Source organism: Eufriesea mexicana, unplaced genomic scaffold (genome assembly GCF_001483705.2).
Source record: "Eufriesea mexicana isolate 0111107269 unplaced genomic scaffold, ASM148370v2 scaffold325, whole genome shotgun sequence".
NCBI classification, from domain to species: Eukaryota; Metazoa; Arthropoda; class Insecta; order Hymenoptera; family Apidae; genus Eufriesea; species Eufriesea mexicana.
In genome coordinates this window covers 614,246-639,596 of record NW_016908500.1, presented here as the reverse complement: position 1 = coordinate 639,596, position 25,351 = coordinate 614,246, and the positions used below count along the sequence as shown (strand labels likewise).

At 31.0% G+C, this 25,351-nt stretch overlaps 1 protein-coding gene across 4 annotated transcripts in view; it reads left to right on the top strand.

Annotated features, from left to right (window-relative positions):
* Positions 1-1,157: 1,157 nt before the first annotated feature.
* Positions 1,158-25,351, top strand: part of retm (real-time) — a 44,989-nt gene continuing 20,795 nt past the window's right edge. For 3 of the 4 annotated variants that reach the window (XM_017912086.1, XM_017912084.1, XM_017912083.1), the window contains exons 1-10: positions 1,158-1,276; positions 1,362-1,459; positions 13,763-13,912; positions 19,718-19,849; positions 20,023-20,151; positions 20,230-20,333; positions 20,929-21,005; positions 23,564-23,866; positions 24,142-24,230; positions 24,349-24,486. In XM_017912086.1, the coding sequence (XP_017767575.1) occupies positions 1,397-1,459; positions 13,763-13,912; positions 19,718-19,849; positions 20,023-20,151; positions 20,230-20,333; positions 20,929-21,005; positions 23,564-23,866; positions 24,142-24,230; positions 24,349-24,486 (1,185 nt within the window). In that variant the 5' untranslated portion in view covers positions 1,158-1,276; positions 1,362-1,396. Of the gene's footprint in view, positions 1,277-1,361; positions 1,460-11,373; positions 11,531-13,762; positions 13,913-19,717; positions 19,850-20,022; positions 20,152-20,229; positions 20,334-20,928; positions 21,006-23,563; positions 23,867-24,141; positions 24,231-24,348; positions 24,487-25,351 lie in introns of those variants that run through there. The other variant, XM_017912085.1, reaches the window with a different exon arrangement.

The window sequence follows — 25,351 nt, the reverse complement described above, 5'->3', positions numbered from 1 at the left end:
TGAAGAGATTGTGTAAATACGTAGTGAATTGACAATAAGGTTATGAGAGAACAATATTGCTTTTGAGAGAAATGACTTAACGGATTAAAACAGTATTATATGTTCTAATAATTATAATAGTGTTTTATTTAAGTCAAAAATAAAAAAAAATGACTATATTATTTATTTTGTTACATTTATTTACATTAATAATTTACATTAATAATACTTATGTTATAGAAGAAAATATTTCATTCAATATTTTTTCATTCATTTAGACACAAGAATTTTAATATTTTGAAATGAAATGTGATTTGGGGCACTTTTATAAGCACTGTTACATATCTTTAAGATGGCTTCAGTAAGTTGGAATGTGATCGTTGAATTTATGACGACATTTTTCAATTATGCCACTCTCAGCTACAATTGATATTATTGTAGATTCATCGAATACGGAATTTTTTGTGTGACAGTTCTCACGAGACTAAGTATATACATAACTTTTTGTTAATCTTGAAATTGTTATATAATTAGAATGCCGGCTGTCGTATGATTAGACTATCTAATGTTAGAAAGGTACAACACAGTAAGATTTTCAGTTCATAAGTTAAAAACATAATTATAACGTCGTCATTGTATAATAACTTCTGCATTTCAAATTTTTTTAAATTGTAATAAATTACTAAATTAATTTACGCATTAATAAATTAACTAGAATCACATCAGGCGATACCTTTTCTAAACTGTAATATAATATTTTTAGGATTCGAAAGAAATTTATTAAAGAATTTATCTAAAAGAAATGGATACTTCCTATTTAATTATCATAAATATTTATATTCTTAATTATACAATTATAGTTTAAGTATAATTAATATGAAACTCTTTAAGATTTCATACAACTGTTTTAAATCCACTTGAATATTTAAATGTAGTATATTTGAATTGATCTTTGTTGTTATAATTTGATTGGTTCCAGTCCAAGGACCTATGTGCTGTCATTTACCGTTGGTGGCTAGTTTCGATTGGTTGTTCTATAATTATAATCTGTGTTTGCGCCATTTATTGAAGTCTATGACATTTCTGTGTGGTTTGTGTTTTTTTTTGTTTCTGTATTATATGGTAGATAATGAAATACCAATTATATCAAGTTTTTGTTTATAAGATACATTGTTTTTAATATTTTGCCTTAAAATATTTTTTGAATGTTAGAAAGTGCAGTGACATAAATATTGAATGAAATAAGACAAGGTTAAAAATCGGCCTATCGTAACCTATAAAATTTATTTATCATTCGGTCAGTTAACATTGAACTTGATTGGTCTTATTCAATTAAATTAGTTAAATTGTTATAGTTGTATTTATTTCTATTTATATTACAGTTTAAGTTAGCAGCCAGTTTGTAAGAAGACGTGATATGGTTCAACAGTATCAATCACCTGTTCGGGTGTATAAGCATCCTTTTCCACTCGTGATGATGGTGCGTTGTATATTTTATTATTTCAGTAGTAATGTATTTAATGTATTTAACATTTTATTCCGGTATAGATTACTTATATTTACATATGTTGCTTTTTAAACTATTGAATTATGTTTAGTGTATAAGTATATATATATATATATATATACTCGCTATAGTTTTACTTTCCACGTGATCCTCCTCGGAACCACGGGCGTTAACGTTAAGCTCGTCAGCCGGGTGTGAGTCCTGCTCCTTTCGCCAGTACTTACACACCACTGTCTCTTAAGGAGTCCTTCGCGTGATTGTAATTATATATACTATATATATATATATGTATGTGTATATTATGTATATAACGTACATAATACATAATAAATTACACATAGTATGTAAATTAATAAAACAAATTTATAGTTAATTTCAAAATATGGAATTGAAAAAATGAATGTATTGTAATTTAGAAAGTTGATGCTAGTAATCCAAAGTTCACATAGGTTAAGAAATTTTGTTATATAATGTATATAATAATTAATACATTAAAGACGGTAAAAAGCTAGCTCAATCATGTTGTGTATTACACTTCTATCATAAATATATTATTTATTAGTTACATAGCATTTAAAATATGTCACAAGTAACTTGTTCTTTTTTTGAAATAAATAGCACAGCCAGATGCTGCAACATGAAAAAAATAATTAACTTTATTTTATTTAAATGTTTGTAATAATGATTACATAAAGATTTTTATAAACATTTATTAATTACTAAATTATATTTATTTTGCACATTAGATAACTTATTTTTAATTCCTAATATGTAATTTACAGTATAATTAATATTGGTCCATCTTTTCATTTAATTACATATTTAGGGACACGCAGTTATATTTTTAAATATGAATTTTATACATTCTTCGTTTTCATAAAATTTTATTATTTGTTCTCTGACATAAACAACATGTTTCCTGGTTTTAGGTAGAAAAAGGTTTTATCCTATATTAGTGCAACACTTTGTGTTAACAGTTTTTATTTATGAAAAATATTTTCTTATTTTAATACTTGTTCTATATACTTGATCTATTAAAATATTTTTTAAAGTTTTTTTAAATGTATATATATATTTTTTAAAGGTATATTTTTTTTTTAAATAAGGTTGATTTGTATTTAGAATAAATTTTCTTAAAAATTTTGTTTGTTCTAGTTAAAGTCTATTTTACTTTATTTAGCACATAGTACACAGGTAAAATTTTAGTTGTTACAGGAGATAAGTATCTAAAAAAAGATGCATTAAATACTTTTTATATTTTTACAAAATAATGTGTAATATATATTTCAAGAAAATATACTATATTTTTGCTACATGTTAAAATTAAGGCAAAATAAAAAAGAAATAGTATCAAGTACCTACAAGCATATTTATAATAACAGAATCATGCAATACTATAGGACTAGCTTGCAATGTGTTAACATATTGAATGATTTTTTTAGGATTATATTCTAATTTATGATTATTTATGAGTGCTTTATCTTCGATACTATGATTTATAGTGTCTGTGCTATTGATTTTACACTATGACATCAGATACATCTTTTTAGTTATGAACTTAAATATATGGATTTCTAGTATAATTCTTTAGATATAAGATTTTCTGTTGATGAACGAAAATAAGCAAATAGATATAAATTCTACACAATATTAAAAAGTCTTATATTGATTGTTTATTATGACACAAAGTATTAGGATTAGCATACAACGATTTAATTTTTTTTTTTATATTACTAAAAATTTGCTAGTCAATTTGCGTTATCAAGGTCTTTATCTTTTCTTAGTAGTTTATAAGTTATTATTAATTTTTAATATCCTATAATGTTTTATTATTAAACCATGTAAATTAACTTATAACGTTTAATGTTTTACATATTATATATATAAAAATGATTTTTTTTATAAAATACGATTCATTGAAGTTAATCTTTTATCTTTTTAATTATTTTTTTCCTTTAATATTAAATTTTGTATTCAAAAACTTCTTATTAAATTTTTTGTAACTGTGATATATTTACTTTAACACTTGAATAAATTAATATTTATGTTTTCATAAAAATAAGAAAATTTTGTCACAGTTAACTGTGTTGTTTGGAATGCTTTAAACACTAATATGTTTGTAGTTAATGTGTTTGGGTACAACTATATGGTTTCTATTAATATATCTATCTACAACTATATTTTTCCAATTAATGTGTTTAAAATCTACACATTTAAGAAACAGTTTCTTTTTTTCTAAAGTAACAAGTTATATATCATATTTTTATTACAGGAACAAAATATGCTAAAATAACATTTCTTTTGACAAAGTAATATGTAGTATTATATAGTGTATAACTAAAGCGTGTAAAACTATTTATTATTTATATTACGCATTTACATATGAGGTTAATATTGGAAATTTTAGTGATTTTTATTAAAAGATATTTAAAAATGATGTAAATAGAAATATGTTTTAAAATACAATGAAATTTTAGAAACAAATTTTTTAATTACGATATATCTAATTTTTATTTGTAACTTTGTTTTGAAATAATATCTTTGGTTGCCATTTATTTCTTTTTCTTTTCTTTTTATTCTCTATATTAGTTCATATCTTATGAGAGAAAAACGATTGGATTTTTTATTTTGTATACATTATTCTTCTTTCTTTTTTGTAAAAATTTTTCTTTTGGCCAGAATAAAAGTAACTTTAATTAAAAATTTATTTCTAGACCTGAATTAATTTTATGAGTATTTGTAGCTATTTTTGTGTTTCATGGAGATTTTATACATCATAAAAATTCTACGATTTAATTATTGTATACTCATGAGAATGATATTTATTAAGCATTGGTAGGAAAATATATTTTTTAAATTAAATAGGATACGACTAAATCTATAATGAGCAATGGAAATTTGGTCATATAGTTCTCTTTTAAAACAACAATATTCATATATTTTTGCACAATTGTAGTACACAAGCAACACTTGATGCTTTATACTTGTATTAATAATCTTTTGTACAGTTAATCTTGTTGTTGGAAGGTTTAAATAATTATTCATAATCAGCAATATTTGCTATTTCTATTAAATTGTCTCAGATTGGTGAAAAATTTTGTCAATTGGAGACGATAATTCATGAAAATTAACAAGGCAGCTGTGTTTATTCAATTGAAACATCAAACTGAAATAGAATTGTCCTTGGATACCATCTTTCTTAGGAATTCTGTATGGAATAGTAAGCAATTTTTTAATTGATATAAATTTTGCAGTAATTACTCGAATTTCATCTGTTGTGAAAATAATGGCTTTAACACTGGCAGAATTCTGTTCAATATCAACTAATTTATCAAAAGCATTTTTCAAATATGATATTTTAAATATTTTTATAAAAAATATTTGAAGTTAGTTTACTATATAAGACGCAATAAAAACATAAATCACAGTTCGAATCAAGCAATCTAAAATAGATTCATATGACAAGAACTATCGTATTAGATTATAATACTAAGGTGTGCAATAGGTGGAGTTTACTGTGCAGTGAACTCTATCCAACAAAAAATGATTACATAATTATAGATCGTCAATCGATGTTTAAATGGCATTCGTGAATTTATATTTCAGTCTTGAATTTATATTTCAGCAAATACTATGATCTGTTGATGTTTCTTCCATCTTATAATTATATCGTACGTAAAATTCAGTCGATAGGAGGAACATTATGTAACTTAAAATTGCTAGTTTTAATAAAAATTTGTATATAAATATGGTATCAAAAAATTTGTATTTTTGTAATTATTTATAATTTTTTTCAAAAATTTGTTAATACGAATATCAAACGGAAATGATATACACACTTTTTTCATATTTTACCAAATTATTTAAAAGCGAAAAATAAATATTTATAAACAGAGTCGTTAAGTATCATATTTAAAAAGAAATATAAATAGTAGGCTAACTCCAAATATTTTTTATAAAATTATTTACGATATTATATTTATATTATATTTGAAAATTGCTGTTGATAAGTTAGTTGATAATGAACAGAACGTAATTAAAAAGAATTCTGCCAGTCTTAAAATTATTATTTTTACAACAGATGAAATTAGAGCACACTCGTATAAATTAATTTATCTTATAAATTTAAAATATAAAAAATTATTATAAAAATTTATTTATTCTCATTTCTCAGTCGAGTTCTAAGTTCTAAGTTCTAAGTTCTAAGTTCTGAGTTCTAAGTTCTGAGCTCTGAGTTCTAAGTTTTGAGTTCTAGGTTCTGAGTTCTAAGTTCTAAGTTCTAAGTTCTAGATTCTGAGTTCTAAGTTCCGAATTCCGAGTTCTGAGTTATACGGTACTTTTTCTACGCGAAAAATTATACCATAATTTACGCGACCAGACCACGTTATCTCGTTAAGAGTTTTATTAATAGTTGGTTGTTAGGAGAAATCGGTTGAGACTAGCGACAAAGACGAAAGAAAAGCCAAATCGTCCAGACATGCCCAGAAATATTTAACAAATGTTCAATGACACGAAAAAGGAGAAAATCTGTGACTTTGGAAATGAAAATGAAAATTTTAAATTGACTTGAAGAAGGAAACAAACCTACAGTGATTTCTAAGGCATATAGGATAAATGAATCCACTGCCTGAACAATCAAGAAAAGAAAGGAAAATATCAGGAGTAGCATGACCTCTGGAACCTTATCAAATTCACTGCGTTCATCATATACAAGAAATCCTATAATAGAAAATGTGAAGAAAGCACTGATAATTTGGATGGATGACAACATGGAAAAACTTAAGAATAGTTTCATGATAAGGGAAAAAGCTGTGCAATTTTTAACAAGCTTCATAAAGAAATAAAAATAAAATGAAAGAACAAGCTTCGTCGCTTAATAAAATCAATACTTTTTGCTTCTTGTAAAAGATAGTTCCAAAACTATTGTATTTTAAAACTTGAATAAATGAATTTTTCAATAAATTACGCCGAATATGCTTTAATTGGATAGACTGTAATTCATATCATATCATTCAACCTAATGATGAATGCAACTAGTGACTATGAAGAAACGAATTCATTCACTGCAGAAAGTCTGTGTAAATTTCTTGAATTAGCCAAAAAATTGGAAAGTGCTATTGTTGTAACTTCTAGATTGAAATTACAGAGTTTATTATAATGTGCAGGGTGCTAACCGTATACAGTTGTATAGTGACGAATGTATAAAGTTTATTATTAGTGAAATGTATATACACGTATGGAAATACAAAGAAAAGAAGTAGGTGTCCTTATGGATTATAACAGCTAATACACTTTGTACTGTTTCGGGTTTGGAACTGAACGTTTCCAGAAAACAAAAGGTCTTTTTAACTCTTTAATCCTTTGACTGTTACGCCAAAATCACGTGTTTCCCTCAGGACGCCACGGGAGTGCACCGTTAGATGTAAGATTTGTTCCAATATGTTTTTGATGTCCCAATAAAAAATTTTAACCTTTTAACTACGTTAGACTTTGAAACGCACCGGTCGTACCACACGCCTAAGAATTAATATACAATGTCCGCCGAGAACGGCAAAATTTTGGGTAGAGATGCGCCCTCCGTGTCAGAAAAGCAAACTGTGTTGAGCGCTTATATGCGCCTTCCGTGTCACAAAAGCAAAATTTCTGAGCGTGTATATGCGCCCACAGTAGCCAAGGGGTTAACTCAAAATGATGCTTCAACGATACGCAGTACAAAATTTAAAAGAGAATTTCAAAATTGCTTGGCTCCATATAAAGAGGTTTTGGAAGAACTATAAAATAAAAGAACATCTGAAAACCGAGAACAAAATTTGTAAAATGAGAAGGATTTTTTACCAATTAGAAAAATAGGGTTAGACTGCAAATATTTGACAGTGACGATGAATAATAAAATATTCTAATTGTGGTATCCCCAATGTATAAACCACATGATAAGAATATCTGAATTCTGATCAGACTGAAGCGGTTTCATAAAAATGTTTGACAATAAATCATTCGTTTTGGAAATAAATATAAATAAGAAGAAATATGGAATAACATTGATGGATAAGAGAACTTATGATAGGAAAGCTTTTTAACACTAGATTTACGGAACCCGTGAATTTGACGGTAGGGTTGCTTCAATTATACGATAGTAACTGATTTAGTTAACTTATATTAAGACTGTTAATATAATATATAATTGTTTTTAAATTAAACTAATTGTTAAAAAAGAAGGCATGTGGCTTCCTTTACCTGTCAATTTTACAGGTGTCCTTAGTTATAGGTATACAGATAGCGTCCGTAAACCTAGTATTAATAAGGGCTTTGACAGGCGCCTAAAAGATAATTATATAAAACAAAGTAATAAACTGTTTAATATTAACATGTTAGGATCCTATTTTAAATTAGGATGCGTCACTAATATGTATCAAATTAAGTCTTTTTGCTCGAAACAATTTTTTTAATTTATAATTTTATTATATCAATTATGTATTATATTCGATAAAACTATATTCAAATATGTAAAAATTTACATATTCATTGCCATTTCTATTATAAAATTTTATTTATTAACCGTATCAATCGCAACTTGACACTTTGAGAATATAGTTTTATAGGTCTGATTTATGTACAGTTTATTTATTTCTGAGATTCCATATACCGCGGTACGAGTTCATTCAATTTGTATTATTTCTGAGTTCCTTATTGCGCAGTTCCTATGTAACGCGGTATAAATTAATCTGATTTGTCTTATTACTATGTTTATCATAACGCGATTTTCATAGAATGCATTTCCTGATTTCAATTAACCCATTTGCATCCAAGCACGGAATATTCCGCGAGCTGACTTTTTCCATTATCAGTTGCTGAATATTCTTCATATGCCACAGACCACGTTTGATCCCTTTTGTGAGCATCTCATCTACATCGGTTCATTATATTCTTAAGAAGTTTTACTTTTGTTGTGAAAATCCTTTTAACTGCCATTATGAGTAGGTGCAGATACGCGTGCGGTGATACTGGCTAGTCGTCAGTTGAACGTCGCTGATGCCTGAACGCGGCACCTTAAGTAGAGCCATGATGCAAATGGGTTAATTCTGATTTTCTTATAACACGCTTTTCATATAACGCGGTATGAATTAATCGTGTTATAGGAGACTCGACTGTACACCGAGAACGGTGAAACTTTTAAACCTTCTTCAAAAAAGCCTACAGAGTACGTCACTGTGTCACAAATTCGTGTCAGATCAGACATTTTTTTTTTAAAATGCAGGAACATGCATAGAAAGTGCACTTGAAGGCCTACTTTTAAACTTCGATGACCAATTATAATTATTCAGGAGAATAAACAATTATAATTACGAAAATTATTAGACTCAGAATACTCTAGTCTAACTTATAAGATAATAACGAACCTCCTAACGTTTTTAATTCTTATGTAATGCTTTATTTTAGTCAAATATAGCGTGTCTTTAGAAAAACTCACATTTTTTGAAAACTGTAGGTGATAGTGCAATTTTGATTACTGATTCGTGTTCAGGAAAGTAAGCTCTGCGAGAATCACCTATAACATATTACAGATTAGAGAAAAATGAACCCTTTCGCTACTACGGGCGACTATAGTCGCTCTCCATAAAATATTGTATGTCCACGTATTGTACATACGACGAACATCTGCAGTTATTGCACATCAACTGTCTCACTCTGAACATGCAGAGTGAGTATTTTGTTTTGCATTATTTGTTTATTACGGACCTCAGTACTCAGAAAACCAAATGCCTCTGACGATCGGTCTCGCGCACCGTGCACAGTTTCGTCGCGGCGGTTCGTTCTGCGGGAGTACTGCGGCGGCTCGTTCTGCGGGTGTACCGCGGCGGAGAGTCTACCCGTAGCGAAAGGGTTAATATTTGTTGAATAGTGTTATCTACCGCAACGTGCCTATCACACACGCCATTTTATGTCACTGCAGCTCGTTATTCTTACAGATAAACCCTTACATACGTAAGTCTTATGTGCTCCATTTTATGAAGGATAATAATCTTATTTATGCATCATGTCTACATGTTTACATGTTGGTCTACATCTGTAGGACTATGTTCGCGATATTATAGTTGCATATTACAATATTATTTCTATGTTTTACATGTGAAAAGGGTCGTGACCTCTTCTCGTCTTTCGTAGAGCAAGTATCAATAAGATTAATCGGGTAGGATGCTACACAGTCCAAATACATTGACAATTACACATTGCAGTCCGGTGACATGGTACTCTTCGATGTTGGCTTAGCACTTAAACGGATAAACACGGTATTTTCACTCCAGTGTATTTATTGCAAGCACTTTCTTTTAATTTTTTAGCGAAAGTATTACTCTACAGCCTGTTACTCTCACAGGTTCTTGTATTGTAGGATTTTTTGCTAGATTAATCCTATGCAGACAGAGATCTGCGCGTCTAATAAACAACAACTCCTTTTTAATAACAAAACAGGTTTATTTAACTAAAATATTACACTAAGTTTCTCTTAATTCTAACTCTCAAATACACGATCCTCTGTTCACTATGTCTCGACTACACACATTTTGCCTTTTGCCATCTCCGCGCCCTTGCACCCTTATTTTAACCCTTTCAGTACGGAGGAGCTGGCCGCGATTATACATTCGTGGTACGAGGAAGTTTTCCACAAGAGTGGTTGCACTGGAAGCCACGAAAACGTGTTTTGCGGTATTCATAGAAATCTCAAGCGTGATTGACACTAAACTTTTCATTCGGACCGCGATAGTCATCGGTGACGTTTCGTGGATGCCGCCAATAGGCGACGGTAGTACCTAGAGAACGTTTCGTAGATGCCGTCAATAGGCGACGGTAGTACCCAGAGAACGTTTTATGGCCGCCGCCATTGGGTGGTAGTAGTACCGAAAGGGTTGAAGTCTAATACTCTCTCTTTTCATACACAAGCTCTCTTCGTTGATCACTCATTACCCACGCAACCTCGCCTTTGGTGGGCCAGGTACTTTAGACACTCGGACGCATTCCTAGACTTTCGTTCATTGCTTATACTCGACCTAGTCATAAATATCTCATTCGTACAATCCTTGCAGGTGGTCACTCATCCATCCGCACGCATTCCACACATCGTTCTAAACGTCTAAGTCGAAACCGATGCCGCTATTTATTATTCCTTTGTTAGGCTCCTTCACTCTAAATCGCTCGCAATCCCACAGTATTTTTCTAATAAATCATGTGATTCTTCGAGAAATAAAATTCTTTGTTGACTACTTAAGCTATAAAATAATTTAAAATTAATTTGACAATTGGTTACTTAAATGGTAATTTGGTTATATACATTTACTGTTTAAGTTTCGTATGGTGTGTATAATCTAATGTTCATCGACCAATCGATTCTGTAGATAATTGATTTCATAATCCTGATTTTATTGAGTGGCAATCCTCAATATTCCAAAATCTTTGAATATTCTTATTGAATGAGCTGAGAATCTAATTGTAAACACTCTGTCTTCTATAGTTGAATCTCGTACAGTAATTCCATTGACATGTACTAAATCTTAAAATGTTTAAACACCGTCCATTGATTTGGCAAGAGCTAGGTCCCAGTAAATGGATCCCAATTAGAATTTTGAGTTTCAATTAAACCTCTGTATAACTTCTGTGGATGCTGCAATTGACGTTTCTTTCGTGATTGGAAATGTGAGGCTCTCTGAACAAGTTCTACATTACGTCTGTGTTTGGTTGATACGACTAACTTCAGATTTTATTTGATACACTCTGAGAAGATTCGAAATCTTTTGCGATTTCTATTCAATTACTATTCGTTAGCTTAATAAGTGTCTTTGGGAGTAAGAATTTAATAACATAGTGTGCGATTGTAGTCTTTCATTGACATTTAGGACATCGATGACAGCAGTGGACAAAGTCACATTCGGCATAACTATATTTGAGAAGCAGGTGAAGTTCGTTTGAACTGACAGTGAAGATGTGACAACCTCAACGCGAAGCAGTGACTGATGACACTGCTTGCTGATAGAAGCCTGGCATTTCCTGATGGTAAGTTAATGAAACATAGGTTTTTCTTCCTTAAGAGTTTTCACCTGTTTGACACTGACAAAGGTGCTACTTTGCTATTAGGTTCTCTTTTGTTACCAAGAATTTTGAGTTATCAAACTCCCTACCTTGATTTATTTTTTGGTGCAGAGTATATTATTCTTGTGTTTGGATTTAGTTTGGTTCTTTGGAGTGTTGATTTCTATTGTTGTGGTGGTGGATTGTGGTGTTTGTTTATATAGAATTAATTTGTAGAGGATAAAGGCAACTCCTGTTCTAGTGGATTGGACTGTGTCTGTCCTGATGATATTGTAATTTAGTGTGTATCTGAAGGGATGAACCATGTTGTTCTAACAATCGTCGAAGTCATAGATTGAAGTTCCTACTCAGTGTTTCATCTACAGGGTGTCCCAATTATCTCGGAAGATATCTACGCTATGAAAAAATGTTTCAGACAAAAGTTGTAGGATATGAAGGGATATATTATATCGTAATGACAGTTATTTGACCTTGAGATTACCCTAGAAATCTGTCTGGAGATTGCGTTCAAATTTTTAAATAGAATGCTATATATTTTATTGCATATTTTTGTAGTCAGCATTGAGACATTTTCAAAGCACTGACTACATGTGTATTTTGTTTGAGCCATTGTATTAAGCCAAAATAAACGAAAATAGTTTATTTATTTTGTATTCTTCAACAACTTTCGTCAACCTGTTATGTTTTTCTGTCAATGACTCAAAAACATCCTATTTAATTTGAAAAATTGTATCGATGCAGGCATGATCTCATCGACATGAGATTAGGGGAATGGGATTGAGAAGACAGTGTTCGTGTGATAATGATTAATTAATATACGTGGTGTCTCATTGATAATTTAGCAGTTTGTGGAAATATGTGAAAAATTGTCCATGTATTTCATGATCAAGCACAACTTAAATATTAAAAAACGCCTCAAAGTACATGTATTTGTATTTTTCATATTATTCACCTCACACTTAGCTTAAAAGAAATATAATAACGTAAAAGACTTTACATCGTTACTCACAAATTAAGTGTATTCATGTCTGTGTATGTACACATCCGTACTTCAACTTGCTTTTCAATTAAAATATTAAAACGTTGATCTACTTTTTTTAAGAATAATTCCGCTAAATGTTCGTACCATAAATTGTGCGTCCAAAATGTGGTAATACTTGTACGAAATTTCCAAATACTTGCTCCTTCATTTTAACACATCATATGTATCGACATACCTGATTTTGAATGTCGAGAAAATTTTTTAAAGACAGCAGTATAACATAGAACATCATTTAAATTGCATTTCACTGTATTTCATTCGCTCTCATTGATTCTCACTCCCATCACCAATTCAGATTCAAGAAAACAAGAGGCAAGTAACAGCAGACAATACCTGAAGTACCCACCTTCCTCGTTAACTGTCGTGGTGCGAGCTTGCAAGCTCCCGAGGCTACGACAGCTAGGTTAGGCATCGACGAGGAATGGACTCATCCCAGTAAGCAAATCAGAATATGAACTGTCACAAACATTGCATGATAACGTTTTGAAAATAGTCATAGAGTTACCTTTATAAGTGAGCTTTTTTGGTGGACGGTGTACCATACTTCAAGTCGAGGTTAACACTGATTATGTAGTGTTATATCAAATTTGTTATTCCTATGTGCTTCTATGTGTGGTGTGTGTGGGTATAATATACCCACATGATGAAATTATTACAAACAAAGAAAATATACATTGAAATACATATACAGTAAATATACTGAAACGATTATATATATATATATATATAGTTTTAAAAAAATAATTCTGAAAGATTGTAAGTATCAACGAAGATTATTTAGAAAAAAAATTGTAGAATGATGAGGACAAACATATAAGGAATAAGTAATTTGGAATTTAGAAATAAAATCCTCCTTTGTAAGAATTTTAATGTTAAATACTTTCTGAATTGATCAATAATTTGAAAACTCAAGGAAGAAATATACAAGTGTCGAGGGAAAATATTGCAGCGGTAAAGTGCATTGCTATTTGACTCAAGAAAGAGCGAGTTAGGTTATGTTTGGGCTTACTTTTACCAAAAGAATTTTGTCAATCTACTAATACGTGATTTCATTTCTGTGTTTTATATTTCGCGGTTTTTGCATGTACTATTAATAAATAAAAGTTTCGACAAATTTTTACGTGGATTTTCATGAACTTCAATTTTGTTCGTAGGCATATGAACGCAGGTTTCCTACCTGCCCGCAGATTCCTGTTTTTGTTGGTTGCGAGATAGTTTCAGATGAAGAAAGCAAAAATGGCGCGCTTAGAATAACGGAACGCCGTTGTAAATTAAACGTTGAAGCCCCGTATATTTTGAAAAAGGTACGTATATTTATGTTTTATCGTGTGCATTATAAAATTGTCTATATCGTGAAATGCAAAAGAATTTTATTCTGATGCAATCCTGGACGCAATGAAATTTGTCCCAAAATTCACGCAAGATTTGAATTTGGCCCCATCTGTGCGGTAAAGTATTGCCAACACAGCGTGACAATTGACAGTTCAGGGATATTTAAAATGGAGCGCTACACGAAAGAACAACGCGTCTTCATTGTTGAGCAATATTTACAATTTTTAATTGAAAACCTGCGTTTACTATCAAAATTACTTCTTACGTGAATTTTAGAACACCCTATATATTATAATTCCCCTCGATCTCCTTTTCTCCTCTCTTCACATTTCCATAGTATTACCTGTGACTGAACTTTTAATACCTTCCAACTCTTATCAACCCTTCTATTCACTTCTCTATTCCCTTCTCATCATCCCTCAATTATTCATCCTCTTACACTCAAAAACGAAACTTCCGCAATGCCGACTATTGAATTATTAACGATATTCTTTTTGTTTATAAAGTGTTCAATGGTCTTATAAATTGTTCTGATATGTTAGAAAAATTCTCAATCAATGTTTCAACTTCTCATTTAAGACGATACAACTTTAGTAGTATTAGTAGATATTAATAGAATGATTATTAATATTAACAACACTTATGGTACCCTAGATCTATTCAGCCAATCTCTTCACTCTATAAAACAGCTACTACATCGCATCTCTCTGTAAAAAAATTTTGTTTTCCTATACTTATACACATCTCGTCTGTTTGTGTATTTCTATATTTTTATTTTTATTTTTATTTGTTGCCATTAATTTTATATCTCACTGTAATAATTTTCTGGTAATTCTTCTAATGGGTTAATTCCGTATAAATAAATAAATAAATATATAAATAATTCTTTATGAGCAACTGTCGGCAAGCGACCAAAATTTTCTGGCGTTGCAGTTATTTTATTAAAAATTGTTTCTTGTAACGAAGAACAGAATTTATTGATATAAAATGAAATTCAGAATTTTTATAATTAACCTTTTAGTACACATCGTTCCTTCAACCTAACTCCCAGCCGAAAAATGGTTCCTGTAAAGATTTCACATATTATGGAACAAACAAAATGATATTTATTAACGAAATATCAAGATGATTCTTGAAACGAAATGTTTATTTGTTTGTATAAGAAATAAAAATTGTAATCACTTTTTAATTACTACACATTAAGGGGACAGGACAATTTGAATTTTTGACAAAATCGATTTTTTGTTTGGTTTTAAATAGTAACCTGAATTGTTGAAAGTAATATAAGTAAGGTCCCAGCTCTTAAAACAAACTATTTTTGGATGCGATCGGAAAAGTCGAGAATCGACAGTACATATCTGCTTTTACTCTGTTTTGGATGGATTGACCAAAAATTAAACCGAAATTTTGATAATAATATAGCGTCCTTATAAACGCGAAGTTTTCCGTTTATATTGCTGCTACTATTTTCATTAAAGGCTTTTCTAATGTTTTATTATTATATGACTATGAATATAAATATCGAACCAATAGCTATTGCATTATACGACACGCTTGACGAAGAAAGGATTAAAATACCAAATAAGAACTCTAAAAAATGTCGAATGGCTCATAAATCCAATCAGCCGTGCAATACATAAAGTCGAAGCAGATGGTCATATACAGGGTGTTCTAGCAATTGTAGTACAATCGGAAAAGAGATTATTCGACATGAAAAGGCAAATCGAAAGTAAAGAATACAAATTTTTCATTCGAAACTTCGTTGTTGAGAAATTGACTTCAAATATTCACTCAGTACGCGTGCAGTTAGCATGTTAAGTGCCACGCCGGTCCCCAGAGATTAGAGACTTTCCATTCAGGACCGGCTCAGACTAGGATTAAAAGGTGCTAACTTTTGGTGTTAAATTCTTCGCCATCTCTGGACCTAACATTTGGAAATTTCTATTATAACAATTGGTACAGTATCTGAGTTTTATGACTCATATACTTCGCCCGCCACCTATGGCCCACTTAACGGCCGAGTTTGGGCCTGAACGGAATGGCAAGCAAAACGTACTAGGCACTTAACGTGTTAAACTAGTGCTGTTCAGCAGTCTGCTGGCGACAAGTCCCGAACATAAACAAATTAGCAAGCAGGAAGTCACGCATTCTCGGGTAATAGTAAGACGTAAAAGTGTCTGCAAATGTTTTTATTATTTCACTCTGCTGGTTGTGCGTAACATCGTCAATCCGTGACTGTGCCCTCAACTGTCATTAGCGAAGTTAGTTTTAGAGCTGGTCAAGCGACTGGGCAATAACCAAGGCAAAAATCCGACTAATTCCTGAAACATCTATCTAGTTGGTTCAAATATAGAGAGTATCGTAAAATCAGTTGATCTTAAATATACAGTGCATACCTCACAAGAAGTATTATGAGAGTGCATGGGGGCAAGAGGAATAATACGATTATACCTATTCATCGTGACACATTTCGTCACTTGTGTGATCATTTTGCTTAATAGTTTGGCTAGAAAGTGTGTGTTGAATCGGTGTTCTCATCTATTCGGACCAATTAGATCTACATTTCTTCCGATGGATTTTGTTACGTCCCGAACACTGCAACTCTCATATCGAAATTTTGCGAGGGTGTAAGGCCTTGTAGTGACCAACGTTCTCACCCTCGTCAATAGATGGATTCCTATTTGAAGGAGGTTCCAGGACTTTCTCGCAAGGCCTCGGCGAATCTTCGGCCTTCCTTAAATAGAAGTTCCTATGCTACCTAAGTATCCCTGTCTAAGGCAGGACCTGCTAGAAGAAAGCCTTACTGACGAGTCCACTAGCAGGCCCGGGACAAAACGCATCCCTTCCTTTTCCTGTCGTCCTTCTACCTACTACCCTATCAATAACAACGATGACTACGGGAATACCATCAGGCCAGCATCATAGGAACAGCAGCTCATCAGTAGGAGCTGCAAGAGGAAGACGGAAAACATCTATAAACCCCCGTGGAGATCCCCCACAGCCTGTTTCGCGAATGCGACAATGTTGCTGGGATGCGGCCTTCTCTAAATTAATAGAGCTAGACCTGGTTAGGGTTGAACTAAAGAGTTCTAATGTACGACCGTCCCTCGGCGCTGAGTTGATCGTCGTGGGACTGTCTTGATTGCTTTAGATTGAAGTATAATCCTTGATCGTGATGCTTGCTTGTCTTCTTGAAATTTTGAGAACTCACCGTACAATTCCTGTCTCAGTGGTTTTATAAATTTGTATGTCTACTGATTGGTTGATGTGAGATGTAAGTGGCGGGTGTGCGTGTCTTTCTATTGGTTGTGAATAATATCTGATGTGTGTGTTAGCTTCAACGTCTAAGGTTCACCCAAGTGATGGCCAGGTGACAACGAGTGTCCGTGAGTCAAGGGATCCTGGCAATAGTGACATAAAACAGTCCCCCCACTTAACCCTTTGCGGACGAAGCGGTTTTGAGTAAACCGTACCGTGAGGCCGAGCCGCTGCCGCGATAGTCATTCGAAACTAGCAGCGCTCATTTCTGCTTAAGCGTTTGAGTCCCAAGCAGCGCGACCGCGCTTTCTCCCTTCTGGGACTCAAACGGTTAAACGCGATTTTCGTTCATAGCGACGCTGACAATAAGGACATAAAACAGTCCACCACTTAACTTGGGACACGCGGTCCTAGTGCCGCAATAGATTTCTTATAAGGCACGTATAGTACACATGTTCCATCTACCAAATTAAGCAGTTTAGATATCTAGGAAAAATAATAAACCGAAGTGTCAATCAATGCCGCCCGTTGTCAATTTGGAATGGATTTTTGTGGTGTTGGATATTGCTGAAAATGTTGTACAAAAATTCGAGTTTTTTTAAATGTTTGAGTCACTGAATTGGATTTAATGGTAGTAAATTAGTAGCAAATGGTAATTGATGGACTAAGTTTAGATTTAAAATTAGTAAACAATTCTTTCTGTTTAACTGCTTGGCGTTAAATAGATACAGCAGGCTTGGAAAATATTTCCGTTATAGTTGCATTAGCCTGATAATTCTCCCACCATTAACTATTGTTTCTCTCGTAACCTGGTCTGTGCCTGAAGCACAGATGTGTGACCGTGGCTACTCTGGAACTTACTATATATAGGGTGGGACAGATAGAGTGTCGCAAACAATTTTCTCCAAAGCCACTGCAGATACCATTTAAAAATTTTCAGGCATCAAATAGTACAAAGAGGCTATCATTTTAGAGTGTAAAGTACTATGGTCAGGGTGTAATAGTTTCTTAAAGTTGAAAAGGCTTTCCTTTAAATAGAATGACATATTAATTTTTCAATATTCAAGATACTATCAACAACTTTCACTATAACTTTTACTTAAGGCACTGTTTTTATTCTGTACAGTTGAGGAATTATGGCTGAAAATATCTCATGTAAGGGAAACTTTGACTAGAGGATGGCATCTTTTCCCCTCTTAAAAAACTCACTCTCATAATATTTTACAGTCATTCATTAGTACTAATATTATAATATGTGTATACTATAATGTAATAGTGTAATATTAAATTAATATCAAATGTTAATACTATTTAACCCTTTGCGCTCGGCGATTTTTTGGTTAAAAAAGGATACGAGTTGAAAAATTTTCTGCTATAAGGCTGATGATATTTTTTGAGCAGTAAGTAAGAAATCGTACAATAATTAATACGTAGAATTATTTAGTTTCGATACCTCTCATACTGTCACATTATTTTAAATTTGATATATTAATTAATATCGAGCTTCGAAATTTTATCAAATGGTGACTAAAGGGCACCTCTCGAGTGCAAAGGATTAATATTAGAAAATTTCAAAGAAAATTTGTTACTCTCTACCTGGTCCACCCTGTATAGTCAAGTACACAGACGTAGACTGAAATAGGTATGATGTGAAACGTTTCGTTAGAAGGGAATAGACATTGTGTAGTCAATGGATGCTAGTTCCCTAGACCTAACTTACAATCGCAATCTGCAGATGGTCTTGAGTACTCGTGAGCGACTTCATAGTGTCATTTCTGCGCTGTCATCACTGCGACAGTGTCATTTCGATATCATTTGGGGTCTCAGCTTAATACAATAATTTACGAGTGTGTTATATCGTTCAAATGAATCGCACAAGTTACTGGCAGTATCGTTTTGGCATCAATCAGAACCGTTGTTTGATGCAATAATTTACTTGCTATATCGTTTGAACCAACTATACTTCAGTTGATCTGTCGGATTTTATATTTGATTCTTTGGGAATCCCTAATTATAGGTTTCTGAAAATTTATGCTAATAATATCATTTTTGTTTTATTTTAATTGTAAATGTTGAAGTATGCTTTGTTTCTATTGTACTTGGTCTCGGTATATCTTCGTATTTTTTCTTATTCAAGCCTAGATAATCCTATTTACAGGTTTAACACTCTCGGCCAGAATAAAAATTCGTATACCCATAATTACATTAAAAATTCGCTACTTTTGAGAGCAGGAAGGAAATGTTAGAGAGAAATATTATTTGATTTTGGAAGAGACATTTGATTTGATAAATACTTTTCTGATCATTACGAAGTATTTAAAAAAATGTAGAATGGTTTACAATTAAACTATTAATTCAACAAATACAAAATAACCATACAGTAATAAAAGATCATTGAAAATTTTCATGAAACTTATTCTTCATATGTAATATTTTGTAATTGTATCTAGGACAACAAAATGAATTTAAGTAATATTCTGCTATTATGGAAGAAAAATCTTTTCCTCATTTTGTTTCAGATTATTGGGGTAGATTTTGTATATTTCATTCAGAGGAACGTTTTAGACAGGAGAAATAGTATTTTAGAAATAGAAGCATACAACGAAAGCTTTTCATCCAGAGTAACAGTTATTGAAAAATGCAGATATTTTGTAAGTATTCATTGTAAATCATTCATTATTTTATTTATAATTTATAACTTCTGAAGTAGATATTTTATAAAATAAATGAAGATTTAAAGATTTTTAGATGGTTATAAATTTTGTAAATAAAATGCCAATTTTAATAACTTGATAATAAAATTAATTTAATATGATATTTGCAGATTCATCCTGAAAATTCTGAATGGACATGTTTTGAACAAACCGCGAGTTTAGATATTAAGAACTTTTTTGGTTTTGAGAACTCAATGGAAAAATTAGCAATGAAACAGTATGCTCAAAACATTGCAAAGGTATTATTTATATTATCAAATTTTCTACCTACAGCTTTTGTTATTTAAATGAAAAGAGACTGATGGAAATCGTTACAGGGTAAAGAGATTATTGAATATTTTATAAATCAATTACAAGAGGAGGGTATTGTATATGTAGCTCCTTGGAAGGATCTCAATGAGTCATCAGAAAAAGAGGAGGAGTAAGTTTGAAATCACATCATTGTTATAAAATACTTTCTTTTGTTGACTTATTTATTATTTTATTATTTATCATTTTACTGATATTTTTATATTTTTATTCATACTCGCAAAACTTTTAGCAACTTTTTCTATGAAATAATTCCATCAAATTTATGAAATTATTTAATGGAAATATTACCTTTAATTGAAATAAATTTGTAATAATATATATCTTTTATGTTTAATCCTCTTGCATTATTTATATTTTGTTATTCTTGGAATTTGAAAACTTGGTTATAGAATTATTGAGTCAAAGGTTGGCATAAAATTAAGTAATATGTATAATAAATAATTTCTAGAGAATTAGTTATTAATTGTATTGTGAGTTTTAATTATGTTAACTTATTTATCTTCAAAATGATTTTAACCATCAAAAATGTAAAATAAGCCTAATTTGTTTCTTTCTTCTGAATACATTAATATTTTGTTATTTTGTTTATAATTAATATGTATTATCTTAAGCAAATGAATTATAGCTTGAAATGACGCGAAAAAATCGAAAATGCATTCATAATATTGCAATATAATTATGTAATTGTTACTTGTTATATTTAGCGGTATTACAAAGAGTCAAGAATCGCTCACTCAAGAAGATACTTATTCTTATGCAGATAATAAATTACAAAATAGAGGTAGGTTATTGCTTTCTATACTACTATGAACGATATTTCATAATGAAATATCGTTAAATTCAACAAATGACTTTAGAAACATGATATGATGAATACAAATTTTAATACAATTAACGTTTTATAAGATATAAATAATTTTAAATAATTCATTCAAAGATTATAGTTTGCTATGTATAGTTTGTTATACAGCTGCTTTTGGAAAAAATTAATTAATGTTGACTTTTATTAAAATAGGGATATATATTTATTTTCATTACATCACTGCAAGTAGCTATTTATTTATATTACATTTGAATACATATTATAAAGTGGCAGTTCTATGATGTAAATGGTATAAAAACGATCTAACTATAAGTAAGTAACAAAAGTTTCTAATTCTGTGACGTTGTCTGAATACATTTTCCAAGTTTAATTTTATTCATACTTATTCTTGTTTTCATTGTTTTTAATATTATCTTCTTATAGATACGAATTTGAGCAATTCTTCAGAATACTTTTTGATATTCTATTTTTGTGCAGGGTTCTATTGATATTTACAGACAGAGGGATGTACCTAAGAAGATAATAGATGCTGTATGCATTCGATTTTTCTTTTTGTAAAAATGATCAACTGTTTAGCATAAAGGCAAAGGGAGTACTCTATTCGCTTCGGTTAATTCTAATTTTAATTTCTGAGACCTTTATTTTTAATCTTAATTTTGAGACACATTCAATGTTTAATTTTTTAATTTGAAACGACATCGTGTTATGTTGAGATCTTTTAAAAAAGCTTAAGAAATTTCAGCTATTCGAATTCGAATGTTTTAAATCTACATGGATTCGTGCTGATCCAATTGTAATCTTTGTTTAAATCCATTCAAAGAACAGCCATTTTGATTTTTCTGGTAATAATACCGGTTAAAGCGGTATGCAGATTAATATATACAAGTAACATAACAGCATAACAGCGTAACAACATCATTTTTTGTAATTCTATCATTCAAGTATAGTCTTAATAACCATCAATAGACCATTTTGCCTATTGTCGTGAGAATACGCCTATTGAAATTATGCGTTCACAGGTGGCCATTTTAAAAGAGTTGATATCTCTACAAATTCGATGAAGCGAATATAATAATGTTAAAAGTATGTATAAACTATAGAGAAAACAGAAAAAAACCCCAAAGGACCAATACGTAGATAATTTCATGTATAGAAGATCAGCTTCAATGTTGTTGAATGATTGTATATTATATGGAACTGATAAGTTGGTTAATGAGGCAGCATTGGGGTAAAAATTCTGCTTCACTCCTCCCACCTATACCCACTTTGGCTCATACAGTAGCACGTATTGACACTGTAATAGGATTGGCATCCAAACATTATTATTAAAATACTTATGGAACAAGAAACGATAGATTCCGAAATAAATACGCCAGTGCAACATTTTACACTATCTTGCAACGTGATCAACCCCTCTTTGTTACCTAATTCTGCAGTATTAACGTCAAAATTGGTCAATACCAAAAATGCATGTGAAAGAAGGTAGGGACACTCTATTCTAATAGAGTAACCAATCAGCTAAATTCGCCTACTTAGCAGTTCCTCATACTACTGTCCGTCTGTGAGAAGATAGTCGAGTGTTTACATCCCCACTCCAATTACAGTTTATTATCTCTCTTATCATTACAAGTACTGGTCGCTATTAGCTAAAGGCGGTAACTATTATAGATGACCACCACTAATCTGCCTTACTGTCTCCGGCCAATAGGGACCAATGTCTGCAATGATAAGGAGACTAGTAGATTGTAACTGGAGTGAGGATGTAAATACTCGCTTACTTTCTCACAAACGAATAATATATGTATCCAAATCTTGTGTGCATATTTCGTCACAGAATTTGTGTATAGTACTTTTTTGGTAACATTCGCAATAATTTTTCCCTTGATATTATTCACGGAGTTATCCTCACCAACTCCTGCAACTGCCTCGACGAGCGTTCGCATTACATAGTGTACTGATCTTGAAACACCGAGAACGTTCGATAGCCTGTCACTATATATCGGTATATACGGGTCGCGGCTCGCGGTTCTAGAAAGATCAGAACCATCGAGAACGTTCCGCGACGGATGCCCCTCACGAAGATAAAAGATGATCAGGTACCCACATATAAAAAGTGAGGTCCCGATCGTTAGGGCAGTCAATCCTCTCAAACATAGTATAAACAGACATTGAAAATTTCTCTATTTTACTCACTGTCAGTATTTTTCACTTTCCATTGTAATGCGATTGAACCAATCAGATACTTGGAATAATAATTCCCTCGATGATGCATCATGGACCCAAGCTAACGAACATTTAGCGTGGGACCATTGAAATTTGATTGTTCTGATATCATGTTGTATGATACGTTTGTAAAATAAAAGGTTGTTTAAATCTTGGAGATTATCCAAAATATAAACAAAGCAAGTTATTATTAAAAAGAATAGTATATTATGTAGACAAAGTCATTTGCTGAATTATGTCTCACATAAAGGTTTAAATTACTTAATTTAAGTTGCTAATATCTTATATTTTAGAAATGCAGCTTTCTTCAGATTATATAGAAAGATATTTAGGAAAACTTGATATGATACAAGAAAGCAAACTTATTCAATTAAGACAAAGCATAAAAGAGTTAAGAGGAAGTTCAATACCTGGAGATGCAACTCTTTTAAGATTTTTAAGAGCAACTGAATTTTCAGTTGAAAAAGCAAAAGAAATGTTAACACAGGCATTACATTGGAGAAAAAAACATCAAATTGATAAACTACTTGAAGAATATGATGTTCCACAGGTAGTAAAAGATTATTTCCCTGGTGGCTGGCATCATTTTGATAAAGGTATTCTAATTTTTATTATTACATATAATGGTTAACATATTCTGTTATGTTATAAATAATTAAATAGAAATATTTTACAAGTAATTATAAAATAAATGTTACTAGTAATGGAGATAAAACTTTTGCATTGAATGTAAGAATTATTTGTGCATTTAAAGTGGGAATACGGTATATGTATTTGTTTCATAATGCTTTATTATGTTTTTCCTATTTTGTATCAATATTTCTATAATAATAATAATATAATATTATAATAATAAATTTTTTATTTATAGATGGCCAGCCCCTATATATTTTAAGAATGGGCCAAATGGATGTGAAAGGATTATTGAAATCTATTGGAGAGGACGATTTACTGTTGCTAGTAAGCTTCATTTGTATAAAGAAATTATGTGCAATGTTACATATTACATATTATAGTATAATTAATATTACATATTCATGTGCTTCATAGTTTGTTGCAATAATCATTGTTGTTATAGGTACTACACATCTGTGAAGAAGGTCTGGTTCTAATGGAAGAAGCTACTGCTGTTTCTGGCCATCCAGTTTCTCAATGGTGTTTATTAATTGATCTAGAAGGTTTAAATATGCGCCATTTATGGAGACCTGGTATAAAGGTAAGTGTAAATTTATTTAATATGATTTTTAATATTTGATTAAATTAAGAACTAGATAAACATAAACATGCTATTTATAGATACAAAATATTTATATGAATAAATTACGCGGATATACGTGAAATAATTATTGCGAAAATATGTGATATAAACATGTTTTTTATACCACACTATACTACGAGTACTGTTAAAATTCGCCCACGAATAAGTCAAAGGAAAAATATTAAATTATTGATTTTTTATGATCGATTTATTGATGATATTCACCTATTCTTTATGTAATTTTTGAATTTCTTCTTCAACAAAATTTCGATGTTTCGAATTTTTAGAACTGAATACTGATTTTAATACACTCTATCGTCGATATTTTAGCAGTTAAAGAGTGTCACAGTGATCGAAATAGGTGGTAGTTTAAAATACGTGAAAATTTTGAAAAAGCAGTCTAATGCAGATCGAAGTTTCTCATCTTGGTTTTTAGATTTTTAAAACTGTGTTTGCCGTGAGTGATTTAGTGTGATTGTGATGGAACAGATACCTTTTGAAATTTACAAGAAGTAATTGTGTTTTTATTAAAATTACATATTAGTTCGTCGAGCAGATCTTCAATAACTGATCTTCCAAAATTTTATTCGATGAATAAATATGCATTTATTTAGATGGTGACTATAGTGTGTGTTTATTTTCAAAACTACTAGTATATTATATTGTCACTAATTATTTTGTACCAGTATTATTATTTTATTATTGTATATGTAGGATATATTTAATGTGACATAATAATCTTCATAGCAGAAATGTTGATTTCTGTTCTCACTGTGCATTCTCGTCATCAACTGACTCGCATCATCCTTTTTGATGCAGGACC